General features: G+C 41.2%; 2 protein-coding genes across 3 annotated transcripts in view; one reads left to right on the forward strand and one right to left on the reverse strand.

Annotated features, from left to right (window-relative positions):
• Positions 1 to 8,057: 8,057 nt before the first annotated feature.
• On the reverse strand, positions 8,058 to 19,423 carry ERCC8 (ERCC excision repair 8, CSA ubiquitin ligase complex subunit). 2 transcript variants are annotated; one of them, XM_089670457.1, is made up of 2 exons: positions 19,192 to 19,423; positions 8,058 to 10,568 (listed from the first exon to the last, which is right to left on the reverse strand). In XM_089670457.1, exon 2 carries the CDS (start codon positions 10,433 to 10,435, stop codon positions 9,236 to 9,238), a length of 1,200 nt encoding a protein of 399 aa, XP_089526583.1. In that variant the 5' UTR covers positions 10,436 to 10,568; positions 19,192 to 19,423; the 3' UTR covers positions 8,058 to 9,235. The 2 variants fall into 2 exon arrangements, with proteins under 2 accessions (XP_089526583.1, XP_089526584.1); XM_089670458.1 differs by lacking the exon at positions 19,192 to 19,423 and adding an exon at positions 18,919 to 19,166.
• FBXW7 (F-box and WD repeat domain containing 7) overlaps positions 19,272 to 22,449 on the forward strand; it is a 280,449-nt gene continuing 277,271 nt past the window's right edge. Inside the window, exon 1 of the mRNA XM_089670455.1 lies at positions 19,272 to 19,414. The gene's annotated coding sequence lies outside the window, so the exon portion shown is untranslated. The remainder of the gene's footprint in view (positions 19,415 to 22,449) is intronic.

Genomic DNA, 22,449 nt, shown 5'->3' on the forward strand with positions numbered 1-22,449 from the left:
GGGCGGCGGAGCACTCCTATGCGTCAACTCCCGCCGCCATCTTGTGCAACTTGCTGGCATAAGAGAGTATTGTAGTGAACATTATTAATGATTATATCAATCAATATCAAAATAACACACACCTTTGGGAAAATACAGAGCTTTAACAATAAGGATTAGCCTTATAAAGTTGTGCTCAAAGGTTTGCATAACCTGAGAGAAAACATGAAATTTTGGCATTGATACTGAAAATATGACTGATCATGACAAACAATTTTTTTTTTTTTTTTTTATAAGTATAGTGATCATATGTAGCCCTTTATCATCACATACAATAGTAGTTTGGGTCCATTTTAAATCAGAATAACAGAAATAACCCAAATGGCCCTGATCAAAAGTTTAAATGGGAAACTCATACAATTGAGCGCAGAGAGGCCACTCCAGGTGGAAACGTGAACAGTTAATCATGAGCTCACTACTGCTGCCTTGTTAATCATTTGCAAGATGAAGAGAACTGAAAAGAATAGGCGCTATGGAAAATGCTTTCAGTCAAGCACCTTAATGAAGGTGCATCTTTATTGGGTGAGCCAAAGTAGCAAATATAATAAAATTTGACCAGCCTGAAGTGAACAGTGTGACTCCAATGGACGGCCTGTCTGCTCTGAAGGGAGCTGAGATCGGAGAAAGCTCCTGTCGGCTTAGAATCACGTGGTGTCAGCGTAGCGGTGTCCCGGGTGGCGCCATCACGGCAAGCGAAGGCAGTATCTGGCGTCGGCTTCAGCTGGGAGCATATGCAGGAGTAGCAAGACAACGTGTTTCGCGCTTTGTATAGTCTCTGGTAACCCTGGCCGGTGGGTTATAAGTCATATACATCCTCACATGCCTGTGTAAGCTCCTATATGTAGGCCAAACAACACGCCCTCTACACAAATGCATATGGGAGCATAGAACAGCGTTTTTCAACCACTGTGCCGCAGCACACTAGTGTGCCGTGAGATATTGTCTGGTGTGCCGTGGGAAAAATTGCAATTTCATCCGTAACATGTGGCCTCGGCTCACAAATAGACCAATCATTAGAACAGCAATGGGCAAACTACGGCCCGGCGGACCTTTTAATCCGGCCCGCGGAGCGTGATACTGTCAGGATGATCTGTCCCCCTCGACGTATCTGTGCATGTGCCGGAGATCGCCGATCGGCTGCTAATGCCTGAAACTGGCACATGCGCAGATACGTCGAGGGGTACAGATCCTCATAGGAGACAGATTTTCATGCTACAACGGAACGGCGAGAGGAACGCGCGGAGCAAAGGTAAGTGAATTGACACAGGGGGGACTTAATATGGGGGATGAATTACTATGGGGGATGAATTACTATGGGGGATGAATTACTATAGGGGGGATGAATTACTATGGGGGATGAATTACTATAGGGGGATGAATTACTATAGGGGGGGTTAATTACTATATGGGGGATTAATTACTATATGGGGGATGAATTACTATGGGGGATGAATGACTATATGGGGGATTAATTACTATGGGGGATGAATTACTATATGGGGGGATGAATTACTATGGGGGATGAATTACTATGGGGGATGAATTACTATATGGGGGATTAATTACTATATGGGGGATTAATTACTATATGGGGGATGAATTACTATGGGGGATGAATTACTATATGGGGGATTAATTACTATGGGGGATGAATTACTATATGGGGGATGAATTACTATATGGGGGATGAATTACTATATGGGGGATGAATTACTATATGGGGGATGAATTACTATGCTTACTATGGGGGAATATTACTATACTTACTATGGGGGAATATTACTATACTTACTATGGATGACACATACACATCATTCATCTACTCTTGGTCCGGCCCCCGGGTCCAATATATGAACCCATTGCGGCCCTCAAGTCAAAAAGTTTTTCAATACATTTTTTTAACATTTTCTAATGGTGGTGTGCCTCGTGATTTGTTTCATGAAAAAAGTGTGCCTTTGTACAAAAAAGGTTGAAAAACACTGGCATAGAAGACTTATAAGAGATGGTTGCGATAAGCATAGTGTCCCCAGGAACTTTTTGCACTCTCATCAAAAGAATTTCAGTCTTCTTGAGGTCTTAGCAATCGAACATATTCCAAAGGGTACATTTACTGACAATGAAAGACTAGCCCGTTTATGTAAGAGAGAGACATTCTGGATCTACAAGTTAGGTTCTATGACTCCCAATGGTCTCAATGAGGATCTTGAAATCCATAGCATGATTTAATAAGTATGACCAATAGTCCCCGAAACTAGGATCCTCCTTAATTATGAATACAGGTGAGACTCAAAAAATTAGAATATCGTGCAAAAGTTCATTTATTTCAATAATGCAACTTAAAAGGTGAAACTAATATATGAGATAGACTCATTACATGCAAAGCAAGATAGTTCAAGACGTGATTTGTCATAATTGTTATGATTATAGCTTACAGCTCATGAAAACCCCAAATCCACAATCTCAGAAAATTAGAATATTGTGAAAAGGTGCAATATTCTCGGCTCAAAGTGTCCCACTCTAATCAGCTAATTAAGCCATAACACCTGCAAAGGATTTCTGAGCCTTTAAATGGTCTCTCAGTCTGGTTCAGTAGGAATCACAATCATGGGAAAGACTGCTGACCTGACAGTTGTACAGAAAACCATCATTGACACCCTCCATAAGGAGGGAAAGTCTCAAAAAGGTAATTGCAAAAGAAGTTGGATGTTCCCAAAGTGCTGTATCAAAGCACATTAATAGAAAGTTATGTGGAAGGGAAAAGTGTGGAAGAAAAAGGTGCACAAGCAGCAGGGATGACCGCAGCCTGGAGAGGATTGTCAGGAAAAGGCCATTCAAAAGTGTTGGGGACTGTCACAAGGAGTGGACTGAGGCTGGAGCCAGTGCATCAAGAGCCACCAGACACAGACGGATCCTGGACATGGGGTTCAAATGTTGTATTCCTCTTGTCAAGCCGCTCCTGAACAACAAACAACGTCAGAAGCGTCTTACCTGGGCTAAAGAAAAACAAAGTCCTCTTTGCTGATGAGAGCAACTTTTGCATCTCATTTGGAAACCAAGGACCCAGAGTAAGGAGGAAGAATGGAGAGGCACACACTGCAAGATGCTTGAAGTCCAGTGTGAAGTTTCCACAGTCTGTAATGATTTGGGGAACCATGTCATCTGCTGGTGTTGGTCCACTGTGCTTCATTAAGTCCAGGGTCGACGCAGCCGTCTACCAGGAGAATTTGGAGCACTTCATACTTCCTTCCACGGACGAGCTTTATGGGGATGCTGACTTCATTTTCCAGCAGGACTTGGCACCTGCCCACACTGCCAAAAGCACCAAAACCTGGTTCAGTGACCGTGGGATTACTGTGCTTGATTGGCCAGCAAACTCGAGACATGAGACCGAACAATGCAGAAGAGCTGAAGGCCGCTATTGAAGCATCCTGGTCTTCCATGACACCTCAGCAGTGCCACAGGCTGCTAACTTCCATGCCACGCTGCATTGAGGCAGTAATTGCTGCAAAAGGGGCCCAAACCAAGTACTGAGTACATATGCATGCTTATACTTTTCAGAGGTCCGATATTGTTCTATGTACAATCCTTGTTTTATTGATTGCATGTAATATTCTAATTTTCTGAGATTGTGGATTTGGTGTTTTCATGAGCTGTAAGCTATAATCATCACAATTATGACAAATCACGGCTTGAACTATCTTGCTTTGCATGTAATGAGTCTATCTCATATATTAGTTTCACCTTTTAAGTTGCATTACTGAAATAAATGAACTTTTGCACGATATTCTAATTTTTCGAGTTTCACCTGTATATGTTACTATGCATCCATTGCGTTAACTTGATTACGAACATATGAGCTACCTAATTTGATACCCATACTGATTTTACTATATTTCTTTGAGCACTACCTTTTATACAGTAATTTTTACCTTCATATACCAACCTTCCCCCCCTTCTTCGTCCATATACACAAAATTACCTCACTATAAACGCATTATTTGGCATAGCTTCCATGTACCAGCGATGTAATTTTTAACTTAGAGTTCTCCCACAAGAAAGTTTTTCCTTTATTATTTTATTGTTACATTAATTCGGCTAAAGATAAAAGTATATCATGTCTTCCAATAGTGTTCTTATACATATCACTCCATTAATTGGCACCACTTTCTATAATTTGCAATTTGTACTTTTAAATTTGTATTCAGCATTGCTTTAGGATGAGCCGTCCGCTCTGATTGACACCCCATCCCCTGCTAATTACACTCAGCCAGCCTTCCCTCTAATGGTCTTCTATATAATGGCCGCCGGCCAGGGTTACCAGAGACTATACAAAAGCGCAACTGCGTGAAACATGTCGTCTTGGTAACCCTGTATACGCTCCCAGCTAAAGCCGATGCCGGACACTGCCTTCGCTTGCCGTGATGGCGCTACCCGTGAAGCCTGTACGCTGACACCACATGATTCGAAACCAACAGAAGCGTTCTCTGATTCCAGCTCCCTTCCTGGCCGTCCGTTGGAGTCACACTGTTCACCTTAGGCTAGTCAAATTTTATTATATTTGCTACTTTGTCTCACCCAATAAAAATGCACCTTCATTAAGGTGCTTGACTAAGAGCATTTTCCACAGCGCTTATTCTTTTCAGTTCTGATCAAAAGTTTACATACCCTGGAATGTTTGGCCTTGCCACAGCCACACAAAGTGGCACACACGGGTTAAATTGGCAATTATAAGTGAATTTCCCACATCTGTGACTTTTAAAATTGCAATTAGTGTCTGTGTATAAATAGTCAATGAGTTTGTTAGCTCTCACGTGGATGCACTGAGCAGGTTAGATACTGGGCCATGGGAAGCAGAAAAGAACTGTCAAAAAGACCTGTGTAACAAGGTAATGGAACTTTGTAAAGATGGAAAAGGATGATATAATATATCCAAAGCCTTGAAAATGCCAGTCAGTACTGTTTAATCCCCTATTAAAAAGTGGAAAATTCAGGGATCTCTTGATACTAAGCCAAGGTCAGATAGACCAAGGAAGATTGCAGCCACAATTGCGAGAAGAGGAGGTGAGGCAGGGAGGTGAATAGGAGATAAATATCGCAATGTTAAAAACATTTTAAGTTTAAAGCGGATTTCCAACCAAAAAGGGAAGTTACGCTTTAATGCTTTGTCCCACACTCCCCATTAAGGATTGGCAAGTTTGGGGAGCGAGGGAGGTACCCGAATTTGACAGGTACCCACTCCCACTTCTGCTGTGATCACCTAGGCAATTGGAAGTGGAGGTTGTCCTCCCTCCCCGTAGTCTTGTGGGACACGTGACAGATCCCAGAAGACGACGGGGCCATTCACAAAGGGAAGCACTTCTCACGCATGCGCAGTGGGCACCCAGCTGTGAAGACGCAAGCTGTCACAGCCGGGTGCCCACACTAAAGATGACGGCGACAGGGAGAGAAGACGGCCGGTGAAACCAGCTGTGGTGAGGACCAAGGGACAGGTAAGTGTCTGTATTTTAAAAGTCAGCAGCCACAGTTTTTGTAGCTGATGACTTTTTATTCAGCTGGAACTCTACTTTAAGTTGCCATAAAGTCCATTTAGTTTCTAAAAGCCCCCCTTTTTGTTTGGATTGCAGTTACCTTTAATGCAGGCCATAGATGGTTTGTTTATCGAAAAACAAAACATGGTTTGTTCTGTAAATTGATGTTGCCACCAATGATTGCAAAAATTGGCCATTTTTCACGAATTTTCCAGCATGACCGATAAACGAAATGAGGAGGAACCGCGAAAATTGGCTGATGCCATTGCCCCATTAACAGTGCGAAAATCGGCCGATTATTCTTTCGGATGAAAAATCGGCCGAAAAAAGAAATGTCTATGGCCTGCATAAGTGTTGAGCGAGGTTACTAATATTAAAATTTGTTTGGGATGAACCCTGACCTTCAGTGATATGCAGTGCAAATCCATGCTCTCTATGTTTTTGAGAGCTGCATTTCAGGTTTTGAGCCCAATTCCTGGTACATATGCAGACAGTTGCTACATGTTTTTTTGTTCAACCCAGCGGGCTTGACGAACAGAAACTGAGAATCTTGCGAGGAGGTCACTGTACTATGAGATGTTAGTACAGCGATCTCGCTGGTGTGCTATTGTGTTCTGACAAGTGGACCAACCTGCACCAGAACACATTGGTCAGCATTAGCAGCCACTGGTTGAGAGTGCCGATTGGATGCAGATTTGCTGCTAGTTCCTCAGCATGCTCGTTCTAAAGAAGCTGGTTGTGAGATCAGTTTCTGTCAGACAAGGACCTGTACACATGGGCCCGCATGACAGCTGGATTCTACTATACCAGCTGATTTTGCCGATATTTGGCCCGTGTGTACGGGGTTTTAGATTTTGCCAGCAAAACAAACACCTTCCTAAGCCTGAGCTTATATTGGTAACCTGCTAAATGCAGTTCACATGAACACCATGTTATCAGAATGTCCTCCATTCATTAACCACTTGACCTCCGGATGGTTTTAGCCCCTTTATGACCAGAACATTTTTTTGCTATTCAGCACTATGCTACTTTAATAGGCAATTGGTCGGTCATGGAATACTGTACCCAAATGAAATTTTTATACATTTTTTCACACAAATAGAGCTTTTTTTTGGTGGTATGTGATCCTCACTAGGTTTTTATTGTGTTATTATGTAAACGAAAAAGACAGAATGTTTTGAAAAAAAAAAAAAAACCCAATATTTTCTACTTTTATAAAATATATGCAATAAAAAAAATAAAAAAAAAGTTCCTTATAAATTTAGGCCAAAATGTATTCTGCTACACGTGTTTGGTAAAAAAATCCCAATAAGTTTCCATTAATTGGTTTGTATGAAAGTTATAGCGTCAACAAACGATGGTATATATACTAGAATTTCCACAGCTCTGACGCTATACTTGTAATGGCGGTGATCAGCAACTGTTACTGGGACTGATAGTGTGGCGGGCCATCTGCTGCTAACAAACCCTTGCTGGGAGATGCGCTGACACCAATAGTGACACTAATAATTAATAAGATATAATACAGTACACTGTATTAATGATACTGGCTGGGAAGGGGTTAACATTAAGTGGCAATCAAGGGGTTAGCGGTGTGCCTAATAAGTGTAATGTGTGCTGTTTTTACTAACAAAAGAGCCAGATCTCTGATCTATGTACAAAGCCCTGTGTGTTTGTAAACGCAGGACTCTGTGCTGTGATTGGCTACAGCCAATCTGCAGGTCTCAGCCATAAATCATTGGCGGAGACCTGCTTACAAAACCCCGCTGTAGCCAGTGACAGTGCAGGTTAGCAGGGGGCACGGCCCTAACAGAACAGGCTGGATGACGTACAAGTACACAATCCAGCCCGCATGTGTCGTCCGCAGTAAATTTACTGTGGGCAGGAGGGTACTAGCTAAATTACTCATGGAATGTGCAATTAAGGCATCTACAAAATAGTGGGTTAAAAAGCAAATATGTGAAAAAAGTATAGCGAGCGCTACAGGTACAAGAGCACAAGCAGCTAGAACACCAAAAAGGCAACCAATCCTCCTTAAAATAGTCAATAATAAAAGAAAAGTAGGTGCAGCGCTAAAACAAATTATAAATATTACTCAATAGGATAAATATAAATATCAGTGGTCAAAACAGATATACCACAGAGGTGAATAATGCATAGAGTCTGTAAAGAGTGCTGAGAGCACACAAAAAGTTCTCGTCCCAGGGTGATGGTAGTATAAGGTAAAGGAGATCCAGGAAAAACAGATAGAGTGCGCACTCACCAGAAGTGCGTTAAAATAACGCATGTAAGGAAGTAACTGCTGCAAGATCTCTCCAGCATCAGGGTTCTGGTCAGGTCGCACTGCGTCCTATCCTCTGTCTCACCGCAAGGAGAGGTGGCCAAGTAGCATCCGAACGTGTGAGCGTCAGGGAACTCCTTGATCCAAAGAAGTACTGTGGGAGATGGTGCTCTCAGAGAGAGCCCAATGAAGGACGCCACATAGTGTAATATTGTTGAGACTAGCGTTTATTAGTCAAAAAAGGGGTAAACAAAGGAAGAGTACTGACCATAAATAGTTGGCCACAAACAGTGGCTAGATGTCCATGAGCTGTAGCCCCCCCTGACGCGTTTCGTGCGATGCACGTCCTCAGAGGGTCAGGGCTTGAAAAAGCAAATACCTGTTACCTAAAGCATCTACCACTACCTAAAGCGAACCACCACTGTTCAGAAAAACCCTACTGTGGTCATTTAAAAGTTAACTGCCACAAAAAAGATGATAAAGATTAATGGCTGCTTCACTCTAGATGCAATCTAGTGCAGTTATTCTGCACTGAACTGTACTGGAACACAGCAAACACATAAAAAATGCACTGGAACTGAGTGAGGTGTGAACTGTAAGCAAAAAGGCATCTGTAACACATCCAGAGTGCAGTGTGGTGTGAACTTGCCCTCAAGGCAGAGCCATATATCGAAAATCTACCATGTCCCTCGTGTAAATCAGAAACTGCACTGTATTATGGGACTACAGTGCTTTAAAAAGTGACATGTGAACCAAGTCTTTTCATACATAAACAAAATTATAAACATCACTTTCACAAAAGATTAGTTTTAAAGAGGTATTAAACCTAAAAACATACATTTATTATATTGCAGTTTAACAATTTTAAGTGTGGTGGCTGCATTAGTTTTTCATTTTTAGGCTCTTTCCTTTATTCTCACGAGGTGATCCGGCCATTAAATCTCTTGCTTTTCAACAGACCAAGCTGCTTTTCAGATATAGCAGTTAGAAGGTTGAGGTAAATCCTTTACCACTGACAACGGCGCTTACAATGGTCAGCATTTATTTAGGTAAAACCTTTATCCAAAAAGAAATAAAACTGAGAATCTAACATTCCCTTACCCCCCAAGCTGAAAGTGCTGCTGTCCAAAGGTGTATCTGTTGCTTCTTCTATCAGAGTGTAAGCACTCTACGACAAGAGTTGTGTTACTGGCCAAATCAGCAAGTGTAAACAATGGGAAAAAGCCTAAAAATAAAGAAAACTAATGCAGCCACTACAACTAATGATCAATGAACTGCAATATATTACAATTTTGGTTTTGGGTTTAATATTGCTTTAAGACAAAAAGGCTGCTCTTTTTAATAACAGAATATATGAATGACAAAAAAAAGAAAAAGTTCATTTAGGTCAAGAATCCTCATCACTGCTACTCCATGCATCCTGAAAATCAGGGTGAATATGGGCTTGTGACTTAGATGATTCAGCGTCATCAACAGGAACAGGCTCCCGCATTGCGGGTACCCAAGCCAAAACATCACAGTCTTTGCCTCCACTATACAAATCCTGATATTGAGGTTGAAAGACACAGCAGTCTACATCACTATAATGTCCTTTCAGGACACTTATTTTTTCACCAGTATATATGGTGTACACAACTATTGTGCTATCAACTGGAACAAATGCAAAGTCTGGATTGCAGCCTGCTGAAACTGTAAACTTCACACATTTACGGCTGTTATTTGAAACTTTGCCATAATTAACCAGAGTATTTTCCCCTGTAGCACTGTTCCAAAGTCTCATTCTGTTATCTGTGCCAAGAGTCAATAGGTGGAGCCCATCACTGGTAAAGCATAACCCGTTCACTCTTCCATTATGGGCAGTGTTAGCAGCCTCTGAGGATGATTTCGATTTCTCTCCATTGTATTGATCCAGTGTTAGCAGGCACCCAGTAGCTTTGCGGACATCCCATAGTTTTACTCTACTGTCAGCACTCGCAGTTGCTAAAATAAAATCATATCGTGGAGACCAGCAGACAGACAACACTTCACCTCTGTGACCCTGCAAAATGTGCGAACAAGAGCCAGATTTTAAGTCACATAACTGAACTTTAGGATTTTTTGTTCCAACTGCTATTAAGCTATGCTTGGTAGCTAGTGGAGAAATGTGGTGGCTGTAAACAGTACCATCAAACTGAAAGACTTCAGCTAGCTTTAGTGAATTTGTGTCCCATATCTTCAGAGTTTTATCAAATGAGCTTGACGTAAATATTCCAGTGTCGTGAGGGTACCAATGAACAGTTTCAACACTGAATTTGTGTACGTCAGGATGGCCTTTACCAACCTTACACAGTGCTCTGCATGTATACGAAGGCTTTTTACTCAAATTTTCAAGGTCATAAATAACAATAATGCCATCTGATCCACCAGATAGCATATATCTTCCTTCCACAGGTTCAATGTCAAGCGCATTAATCCCATTTTCATGCATTCGCTCAACATTCCTGTCCTTGTTTAACTCCAAACTTAGCACTCTCCGTGTGGCTTCAGCTCGTGTGAGGCGAACAGGACTATCTAAGCCAGAGATCCGGGACCACAGAAAGCCGAGCATTCTTCAAAATTGAGGAAAAACCACATTCATTCGCTCTAAAAATCCAAGGGCACAAAAATAAAGGGAATGATTTAAAATTCTGTTTTGAAAGCTAAAACACCACTTGGTCCATCCTGAGTTTGCTGAGCAATTCCTGCAACAAAATACAATGAGTGTGACAATGTATTCAATACTGCAGTTACTTAAAGTAGACCTTGGATGAAAAAACAGCACATGGTATATATAATCTACATTGTTCGCTTAGTCTTGTAAAGCAAGTTAAAGATGTAAATTATCTGTACTTTATTCCTGTTGTAAAGTGCTTGGACTCACAACACAATGCTGTGGTCTTATAGGTTAGCAAAGATCTTGTATTCAGATCATACGGTGTGTCAACCATTTTTGGGCACAGTTTCCAGAGTTCAGTTCTGGAACTGAATCTTAAAATAAAATATATAAAACTAAATAAGATAATTAAAAAAAAAAATATTACCTCCCCACTTTATGTTCAATGATTGCAGAACGCGTGCAGAAAAACTCATGCCTCTGCACCATGGTGTGAATGAGTCCTTACATTCCTGGCATTCTGGGAATGTTAACTGTCACATTTTCTAGTGTTCTCTACCCAACTGTCAAACCATTAAATGGCTGGTGTCCTAACTGATCACATGTGCAGCACCATGACAGCTGCAGACCAAAAGGAGGTTAGGATGGCTTTCAAGCTTCCTTGTTTGAAAAGGATAGGAGGGTTTAGTTCTGCTTTAAAAAGGGGACAAAATCTCTCCTGATTTACAAAACAAATTTTCACTTTAAACTTTACCATTGTGAAACGTTACATAGAAAACTGACTGATGTGACATCCTTATAAATCAGAACACTGTCTTGGTTATATTTTGGGGTAAATATCTAGGCACGTCCACCTAATGTAAAAGTGGCACTGGGAAACATTACAGGAAAAAAATGCATTTTTTTCGCTATTTCTTAAATACCAAAAATTGTGAACTATTTTAGAAAAATAAAAGGCCTAAATACCCAGGAAATAAAAATAAAAGAACCCAATTCTAACAGAAACCTAAAACCCTATCTATCCAGAAGCATAAAAGTTCAGGGTAGACTAAAAAAAATTTAAAGATGCAGAATTGAGGTAATTTCAAAATGAAAATAAATAAATAAATAAATAAAAAATAAAGAGCTCTTGGCCTCACTGTGAATACATGAAGGAAATGCTTTGGAACTGAAGAGGCTAAAGCAGAACTACACTGCATCTGAGTATCACAAACCGAAAAAAGCTATTTAACAACTTTCAGGCTGCACCCCCACAATGTACTGCAGATGGGTGGCAGCTACAGGACCAGCGACGTACCCGTACATTGATGGTCTTTTGCCAACACAGGGTACGCAACTCAACCCCCCCATGCCTGCTGTGTCCACCAGACACCGCGGAATGAGAATCCTGGTAATTGGATCTGGTGATCATGTGATCGATGTGCGTTCACATGATCACAATGACAACAAAGTTTTTATGAATCAATCTGATTGATAAAAACTTAGCTTCTGTTCCTGGAGAGCTGTGATTGTTCCACAGTTCTCACATGGGGCCATTCACAGCACCCTGTACCATGTGACCAGCTGGAACCAATCACAGATCACTATTATATTGAACTATTGTGAACTTAACACATTCATGACAGTTCAAAGCAATGCAAAATAATAAATAAAAATGTTAAAAAATAAAAATTAAAAAAGAAGGTTTAAAAAAATTGAGAGAAATTAAAAAAATGTTTTTTTTTTTTAAACTACTTGCCACCTGCCTGTCAACAATGTGCGGGCGAGTGGTGACTCTGGGCAAATCTTACGTTGCTTTTTATTTCCTAGAGTGTGCACACATTTGTGCACCCCCCTGCTGCCCCCTATGCTGTCCAGGGAGAGAAGAACAAACACGGCACTGAGTAAAAGCACTATATTTTACACACACGTTAGATTAGCACATTTAACTCTTTGATCACCACGTCACCCAGACAGTGCCATTAGTACAGTGTCAGTATATAGAATTTTTCACTGATCACTGCCACTAGCAAGATCAGATAGCGTCAGGGTCAGTTAACACCCCTCCCAGCCAGGGTCAGCTAGCGTTAGATTATCCGCACAATATTAACGCTACAGGTCGCTTATCAATGTCATTAATAGTACAGTGTTTGCACAGATCAATATATTGATCATGAACAAAACTATACTAGTGCCTCCTTTGTATAGTGTCCCCAAAAATGCAATGTTAGCAGGATCAGGTCTGTTCTCCACCAGCGCAAGCGTTTAGCCGCTCATGGAAGATCTGTATCAATTGACTGTGAGCCAAAGCAATTTATACACAATACAACACTGCCCACCCTAGTTCAGCTCTTGCCAGACAATTCGCATGGAAATCTATCACAGTTTCTGAATTTAAACCTTTTTTGGGCCTAACCCTCAAAACGGGCATTACAAAAAAAGAATGAATTGTGGTCATATTGGTCCATAGACCCGATTCATTATATGCCCGTGTTCTCTGCTGTTACATATATGCCCATCATGGACCAGCAATGTACTGGTATGTCGCTGGACTGAGTGGTTATACTTGGATGATGCCTGAAGCTACAGGCATCATCCTAGTATCCTTGTTTTCAGCTGGTGGTTGGTTTTCATGTAAAAACAATCCTAGCAGCTAATTACCTGCTGCATCACTTTTACAAACAGAGGGAACGGACTCTCCCCACCCCTCCCGCCACCTTCCAAGGTTTTCTTGGGATCTCCCGTCCCACAGGAAAACCCAAAAATTCAGCCAGCCATTCCACTGGCTGACAACAGAGCTGACTGGAGACTGGAATGCCTCCAATCATCTATAAGATCTAAAAGATCAGAAGCTACGAGCATTCCATCATTTCTTTTTCGCCAGATATAAATGGTGCCATTTTAAAATTGGGAAAGCATTTGATCACCCCGATCTTGGTGTTATCAGATGTTTTAAGGGCAGAGGAGAGATCTAGAGTCTAATAGACCCCAGATTTCTCTGAAAAGAGTACCTGTCACTGCCTATTGCTATCACAGGGGATATTTACATTCCCTGTAATAATAAAAGTGATAAAAAAAAAGGATAGGGACAGTGTAAAGAAAAATAAAAAAGCAAAACTAAAAAAAAAAAAAAAAAATTCACCCCCATGCTTACGCGCAAAGGCAAATACAAGCATTGGTCCCATGGCAGTTTGTAAAGAGGGATTGCACCATGCATGTGAGGCATCACTGCGAATGTCAGATCGAGGGCAGTAATTCTAGCACTAGACCTCCTATGTAAATCTAAAGTGGTGACCTGTAAAGGCTTTTAAAAGCATTGCATATGGCTATTACAAATTTACGTAATCTGTCACCGCTGCATGGGCATGCACAATTCTAAAGCATGTCATGTTTGGTATCCATATACTCAGTGTAACATCATCTTTTACATTTTATCAAACAATTGGGTAATATAGTGTGTTTTTGTGCATTACAATTCTAAAAAGTGTATTTTTTCCAAAACATTTGCATTTTACTGGGTAACATAAAAAAATTCAACACCCACCGTTTTATTCTCTAGGGCCTTTGCTTAAAAAAACAGTTTTTTCAAGTAAACACAAAGTGTCAGAAAAAGCTTGGTCTTCCAGTGGTTAGAAAAGTGGGTGATGTGTGGCATAAGCTTCTAATAATGGCTCTGAAATGCCAAAATAGCAGAAGCACAAATGTATGTGGCTAGGTTGCCAAAAAGACTCTCACATGTGGTATCCCCATAGAAGTAGCAGAATGTGTTTTGGTGTGTTATTCCACATATACCCATGGCTTGCATGAGCAATATATCATCCGACAACCTTGTGTAAAAAAAAAAACAAATAAAAAAAACAACCATGTAATTTTCCAAAAATTTGTGGAAAAAAAGTAAAATGTTCCATGGACTCAACATGCCTCCCAACAAATTCCTTGGGGTGTCTACTTTCCAAAAAAAGGGTCTTTTGGGGGTTTTTTGTACTGCCCTGGCATTTCAGCACCTCAAGAAATGTGATAGGCAGTCAGAAAGTAAAAGCCAAATTCATATTCATACCATAGTTTGTAGACGCTATAACTTTCACACAAACCAATTATTATACTCTTATTGGGAATATTTTTTACCAAAGACATGTAGCAGAATACATTTTGGCCTAAATTTATGACTAACATTGAGTTTACTCTATATTTTATTTATAACCGAAAGTAAAAAAAAAATCGTTTTTTTTTTAAAAAATTTTCTTTTTTCATTTACATCACAAAAAATAAAAAACCCATTGGCAATCAAATACCACCAAACGAAACTATATTTGTGTGAAAAAAGGACATACATTTCGATTGGGTACAGCGTTGAATGATCACATTTGGGTACAGCATTAAATAGCGCAGTGTCGGAATAGCAAAAAAAACGGACTGGTCAGTAAGGGTACAATCTTCTAGAGGGCAAGTGGTTAATCCACTTTTAATATCCAAAGCAAACTCCCCCATCCATCCATGTCTCCATGCTTTGTTTTGCTGGAAAAACCACTTTGAAATACACCTCCTAGCATTTCTGGCCGTGGTCATCTTCAGTGGCATGTACTTCCTGAAATCCATCTGCCCATAGCTTAGGCATACAGGCAGGAGGGTGTGCTTAGCTGAGAACCCCCCCCCCTCCTGAAGACTCCTGGGAGATATGATATCATTTGCCTAGGCCTGGGAACCAGTAAATGACTGAAGAAATGTGGGAAAAAAGTTTAAAACAAGTAAATATGATATACTTTCCTATCTATTTACTAATATTAGCATTAAAATTAAAGGAGTGAAGTTCCAGTTTAACCACTTGCCTACTGGGAACTTTTACCTCCTTCCTGCCCAGGACAATTTTCAGCTTTCATTGCTGTCACACTTTGAATGACAATTGCGTGGTCATGCAACACTGTACCATTTGAAATGTTTATCATTTTATTTACACAAATAGAGCTTTCCTATGGTGGTATTTAATCACCGTTTTTTGCTCTAAAAAAAGAGCAAACAAAAAATAAAAATAACATAAAACATAAAAATAAGGTTTTCTTTGTCTCAATTAAACAATTTTGCAAACGGGTAATTTTTCTCCTTTACTGATGTGCAATGATGAGGCAGCACTGATAAGCAGCACTGATAGGCACGAATAGGTAGCGCTCAAGGGCACTGAATGGCGGCACTGTTGGGAACTGATGGGCAGCACTAATGGACACTTTTGGAGCTGCACTGATAATCAGGGCATTGATCATTGCAGATGTCTCCTTTGACAGTTGCCAGTTATCAGCAGTACTTACCCCAAGTTGTAACAGTGTGAAGAAAGTGCTGCCGATAACCGCCAAGTGTATTTACATGGTGGCCAGCTGTGATTGGACACAGCTGATCATGTGGTAAAAGGCCGCTGTGATTGGCTTTTTACCATGTCATGTGATCAGCTGTGTCCAATGGACACAGCGATCACAGATAGTGCCGTGTACGCACCGCTGGGGGCGCGTTCTGAGAGGGCGTCATATGATGTCTTCCCAGAATTGGATGTCTGTGCTGTAGCCATCATTTGGATATAGTGCAGTAGGGAAGTAGTTAAAGTAGAACTATAGGCAAAACTTATTTTCATTTTGAATAGAGTAAAGGAGGGTTATAACTCCTGTAAATTTCCAAAACAGAAAGTAGGAGGGCATGCCTGGTCCCAGGACTGTGTCCCCTTGGAAGATTTCCTCTCTATTCCTGTTCTGGGGACCACCCAGTATTTGAGGATTTTACTTTCGGTTATAACAGTAAACAGGACAAATAGAGAGGGTGAATCTCCCTAATGGGGGGCAAAGGCCGCAATAAAAACTGACAGGTGTTCTAATCTCTCTCCAATCTATCCAAAACTAAAAAAAAAAAAAAAGGTTAGTCCTCATTCACACTTGTGCATTCAGGGAATATGTTCAGAAAAACATATTTGTGGAATGCATGAAAAATTAGTAAAAATTAGTGGTGCACCGAAATGAAAATTCTGGTACCGAAAACAAAAATTCAAAATGCACTTGGCCAAAAAACCGAAATGCGCAGTTTTTAAAAATGAAAATATATTTTTTGGAAAAAAATACACTTTGATTAAAACCCTCCCCAAAAAACATATACCCACATTTGTTTGTAAAATATGAAAGAGGATGTTACATCGAGTAAATAGATACCCAACATGTCATGGTTTAAAATTGCGCATGCTCGTGGAATGGCGTGAAACTGCGGTACTTAACCTCTTGCCGTCCGCCTGCTGTTTATAAACGGCAGGGCGGTGGCAGTCCAGGGTCGGGTTGCCGTCCATAAACGGCACCCGCCTTTTCTAGCTGTGCGCGCTCCCTGGGAGCGCGCACCACCGCGATCCGGTGCCCGCTGTGTCCTCTGGACACAGTGAAACACCGATCGTCGGACGGGACCTCTGTACGAGGTCCCGATCATGTGATCACTGATTGGCGAATCAGTGATCACATGCAAAGTAGTAAGCAAGATGTCACTTGTGACATCATTGCTTACTATGTGTGAAATCTGTGAATGATCACAGAGGTCACATGGTACAAGGCTATTCACAACAGCCTTGTACCATGTGACAAGCTGTGACCACTCACAGCTCACTCAGTAATTCTCAATGACTGCAAGAATGCAGACAGAGAGAAAGAGAAATGATTGCTTTTACATCCTATATGGTGTAAAAGCAATCAGTGTAAAAAAAAAAAAAAAAAAATCTTCATCACCCTCCACACGTAGTACAGTGTCACCATGGTGACAGTGTACTGCTAGGGTGACAGTATGTAAAAAAAAAAAAAAAAAAAAAAAAAAAATAATAATATAAAAAAAAATGTTTAAAAATTATAATTTTTGGTTATAAACTAATTTGGATTTTTTTTTTTTTACTAAAAAAATAACGGAATAAATTTTGGATAAGATTTATGATGAAATATTATTTATTTGCAAAATTTTATTTAAAAAAACACTTTTTTTCAAAATTTTTGAACTTTTTCATTTACATAGTAAAAAAAATAAAAATCCCAGCGGTGAATAAATACCACCAAAATAAAGCTTTATCTGTCTCAAAAAAATGGTAAAAAATTCATATGGGTACAGTATTGCATGACCGCGCAATTGTCATTCAAAGTGTGATAGCGCTGAAAGCTAAAAATTGCCCTGGACAGGAAGGGGTAAAAGTGTCCGGACAGGAAGTGGTTAAAAATCTCCATGGGTGATGCTTTAAAAATTTCTGCAGGTTAGCAGTGTAAAGTTACAGAGGAGGTCTCATACTAGAATTATTGCTCTTGCTCTGATGTTCGTGGCGATACCTCACGTGTGTGGTTTGAACACCATTTACATATGTGGGCTTGGGCTATGTATGCGTTCACCACTACGTGCAAGCACGGGGGGACAGGGCCCTTTAAACTTTTTTTTCAATTTAATGTTTGGTTTTTTGCCCTGTCCCTTTAAACAATTTTTTAATCACTTTTATTCTTACCACAAGAAATACATGCATCCCTTGTGATAGAAATTATTAGTGATAGGTCCTCTTTAAGGAGAGTTATGGGGTGAAAAAGACCCCACATCTCTCCTCTGCAATGTAAAGCATTGGATCATAAAAAGCATTGATCTAGTGCTTTTAAAAAAAATGGCCGGATTCGGAAGTGACATAGCTCCGGTCCTTGAAGGGCATAGATATGAGTGGAGGCCATCTTTCCTTCACTCATCTCTATGCCCAGTGCCAGGATCGTTCAATGGTTTCTTGGTAAGGCTGAGAACTGAGCGGCGGGCGGTGGTGAGGGGTGGGTTTTTTTTCGGCAGCTGTATCAGTTTTTTTTTTTTCCATTTTGGCCGATGGCCGAAAGGGGTGTTTTCGGCCACCGAAACTTCGGTGCATTCCTATTGAAAATCATAAAAAAGCAGGTAAAGCTCTATGCCTGAAAATGTACAAGAACTACTTTGGCACATTTGACGTACATTGGGCAGCCCATTCAAGTGAATGGGGAACGATAAGTGCAACATGCAAAAAATGAGTGCAAAAACATGCATTTGCCATATGCTAGATGTGAGGAGTGTGGCCTAAAATATACTTTAAAGTATAACTAAAGGCAAAACCTTTTTTTTTTGGATAGTGTGGAGAGGGATTAGAACACCTGTCAGCTTTTATTGCTGTCTGCCCACATTATGGAGATCCAGCCTGCTTACTATTATCACCGAAAGTAAAAGAAACCCCGAAATTTTGGGATGTCCCCTGAAAAGTAATAGAGAGTAATCTTCAACTGGTACACTAGTTCTGGTGTCCCCAAGGAATTCTCTTCATTTGCAGGGATTTCCTCTCTGTTCGGCTATGGGATCTGACAGGGGTTATAACTCTCCCTTGCTCTATCCACAATGAAATGTTTTGTCTGCAGCTCTACTATAACATTAACCTGTACTGAGAGAACCTAAACACTGCCATTGCTGACCTCTCCTTGAAAATTCCGTTTGCCTGGCTGGCATGCTGGTCCAATGGCTCCAATGCTTTCAGCAGCACTGGCCTAGAAGAAGAATGCAGACCAGGAGCCCTTGCTTCCCATCATGTTTCTTAGAATGAGGCCAGTAATGTCCGCCCCTGTACTCTTCTCTGACTGACTCTAGGCCATGGTACCTCTCCCACCTTCTATACAACTACTAAATGTTCCCGATAAAACCCAACCGACCCAGAAATCCTAGCACCTCCAACCAATAGGCATTCTCACCCCACATCACCACCGAACTTCCCGTCCGTGTTCCGTCTCCGACGGATGACCTCACTTCATCTGCGACCACGGTAGCACTGGTTGTTGCCGAGCGACTGACGTCATCCCGGCGCGCCCTCTCTCTCTCCTCCGAGCTTGTGTCTCTCGGCGAGCACCTTCCGCCAAGTGCGCGTGTGCTGGAGTGTACGTGAGGAGCGGAGTGTTCACAGCCGGCCCCGACCAGGTACCGAGCACCGGCCCCGCCACTGGGGGGTCCATACTGTGTGTGTGTCAGGAGCTCCCCCATACTCGTGTGTACAGGGGGTCTTCTCTACCACCCGTGTGTACAGGGGCTCCTTATACAGCTCGTTGTGTGTACTTATGTGTCTGCCTGTCAGGACAGCGACGTGTGTGTGTCAGTCTGTGTCCTCCTCCGTGTGTGTTTACACTGTGTACTGCTCCACACCTCACCTCTGTGTATTCCTCATTTCCAGCATTGCTCCTTCATATACTCTGCTTACCTGGCTCTGTATATGATACATGTGTGTATACACATCTTCTGTGCATAGTCCCATCATTCTATCACAATCTACAGGGTCTTCCTGTGTCAGTACATATATGAGACACCCAGTGTGCAGATATTAGTGTGTGTGTGTGTATAAATGAGTTTTTATTATTACAGGTACGTATATAGCACCGTCAATGTATGCAGCACTCTCTCTCTCATATATATATATTTATATATTATATTCACATCAGTCCCTAACCCTCAGGGAGTGTACAATCTAAGGTCCCTAACTCACATTCATACATACACATACTAGGGCCAATTAGGACAGGAGCCAATTCACCTACCATATCTATACAAAATATTCAGTCTGTATATAAAATACTCGGGGTGTGTGTATATATATTTATTTTAGTGTGTGAAATATATATGCACTGAGTATTTTGTACATCTTTGCAAACAATGATCCAGATCACCTGTACCAGTAGAGCATGACCATTGTGTAACACTAAAAAGCAGAAAGAAAAATCTTTATACACTATATTGTCAGAAGTATTGGGACACGCCTCCAAATCATTGGATTCAGATGTTCCAATCACCTCCATTTCCACAGGTGTATAAAATCAAGCACCTAGGCATGCAGACTGCTTCTACATAGATTTGTGAAAGAATGGGTCGCTCTCAGAAGCTCAGTGAATTCAAGTGTGGTACTGTGATAGGTTGCCACCTGTGCAATAAGTACATACGTGAAATTTCCTCGCTACTAAATATTCCACAGTCATCTTTTAATGGTATTATAACAAAGTGGAAGCAACTGGGAACAGCAACTCAGCCACGAAGTGGTAGGCCACGTAAAATGACAGAGCCAGGTCAGCACATGCTGAAGCTCACAGTGCGCAGAAGTTGCCAACTGTCTGCAGAGTCAATAGCTAAAGACCTCCAAACTTCGTGTGCCCTTCAGATTAACACAACAGTGCATTCATGAAATGGGTTTCCATGGCTGATGAACTGCATCCAAGCCTTACATCACCAAGGGCAATGCAAAGCATTGGATGCAGTTGTGTAAAGCATACCGCCACTGCTCTTTAGAGCAATGGAGATGTGTTCTCTGGAGGAACGAATCACACTTCTCTGTCTGGAAATCTGATGGACGTGTCTGGGTTTGGTGGTTATCAGGAGAATGGTACTTGCCTGACTGCATTGTGCCAAGTGTAAAGTTTGGTGGGGGGGGGGAGATAATGGTATGGGGTTGTTTTTCAGCGGTTGGGCTTGGCCCTTAGTTCCACTGAAGGGAACTCTTAAGGCATCAGTATACCAAGACATTTTGGACAATTTCATGCTCCCAACTTTGTGGGAACAGTTTGGGGATGGCCCCTTCCTGTTCCAACATGACTGCTCACCAGTGCACAAAGTAAGGTTCATAAAGACATGGATGAGCGAGTTTTGGGAGGAAGAACTTGACTGGCCGGCAGAGTTCTGACCTCAACCTGATAGAATACCTTTGGAATGAATTAGAGCGGAGACTGCGAGCCAGGCCTTCTCTTCCGACATCAGTGCCTGACCTCACAAATGCGCTTCTGGAAGAATGGTCAAACATTCCCATAGACACACTCCTAAACCTTGTGGACAGCCTTCCCAGAAGAGTTGAAGCTGTTATAGCTGCAAAGGGTGGGCCAACTCAATATTGAACCTTACGGACTAAGATTAGGAGGCCATTAAAGTTCATGTGCGTGTAAAGGCAGGTGTCCCGATACTTTTGGCTATATAGTGTATATGTGTACAGGGGTTAAAGAAAAAATGGAAACACTACATGATTTGCAGGTGTTAAAGTGACGATATGATTTGCGGTGAAAGTGATGTAACATTCTTTTTCTTCCGCTGTGTGATGAGACACCTAGCTAACACTTTCATCGTTCACTGCATACCCTGCTAGTAATACGGAGTCATGTCAGCTTACTGAACTTTAAAGAGGGCAAATTGTTGGTGCTGATTGGCTGGTGACTCTGTGACTTAGGCAGGTCATAGACGTGCCATTTATCGGCTGATAAACGAAAAATCGGTTGGCCCTGTTGCCAATGCTGCCCCCCATGTCCATGAATAACCGCTGTTTTTTGCGGATTTTCCAGCATGACCAATAAAAATAAATGAGGAGATCCGCGAAAAACGGCCGACGGGCTGGCCCCACTAACGATGTGATTATCGGCCGATTTTTTTTTTTTTTTTTTTTTTTTTTTTTTTTTTCTTTTTCTTGTGCAGACAAAAAAACGGCCGATATACTACCCGTGTATGGCTGCATTAAGTTGCCAATTTATTTGCTGGTTGTGAGGGACTGTATCAAAGGTTATTACGGCAAGGACAGTTTCTGGGAAAACGTCGTCTGATAAGCATAGGAGTGGTCGACATGGTCAACTGACTGAAAGAGACAAAAGGACATTGTGCAGGATTGTGACCTGGAATAAAATAACTGCTACAAAAGTGACTGCAGAGCTCAATCTCAGCCCCGTGAAGACCTCCATTTTTAAAGCAAAACATGACGTAACTTTCATACCTGCAAATCCTGTAGTGTTTACGCTTTTTATACGGCTACAATCACCTCAAGCACTTTTTGTCTAAAATAAAATAAAAAATATATATATATTTAGATAGGTGTGTGTATATGATTATATGAAGTGATGTGTGTGTGTATACATAAAAGAAAAACGTATATCTGAAATATTGAGTATATGCGGGAAATGGTCAGTACAGATGAACTCAGGTATGTTCAGATCCTA

The sequence above is a fragment of the Staurois parvus genome, unplaced genomic scaffold (genome assembly GCF_062004578.1).
Source record: "Staurois parvus isolate SC_StPar_1 unplaced genomic scaffold, SC_StPar_1.0 ptg000090l, whole genome shotgun sequence".
Lineage (NCBI taxonomy): Eukaryota > Metazoa > Chordata > Amphibia > Anura > Ranidae > Staurois > Staurois parvus.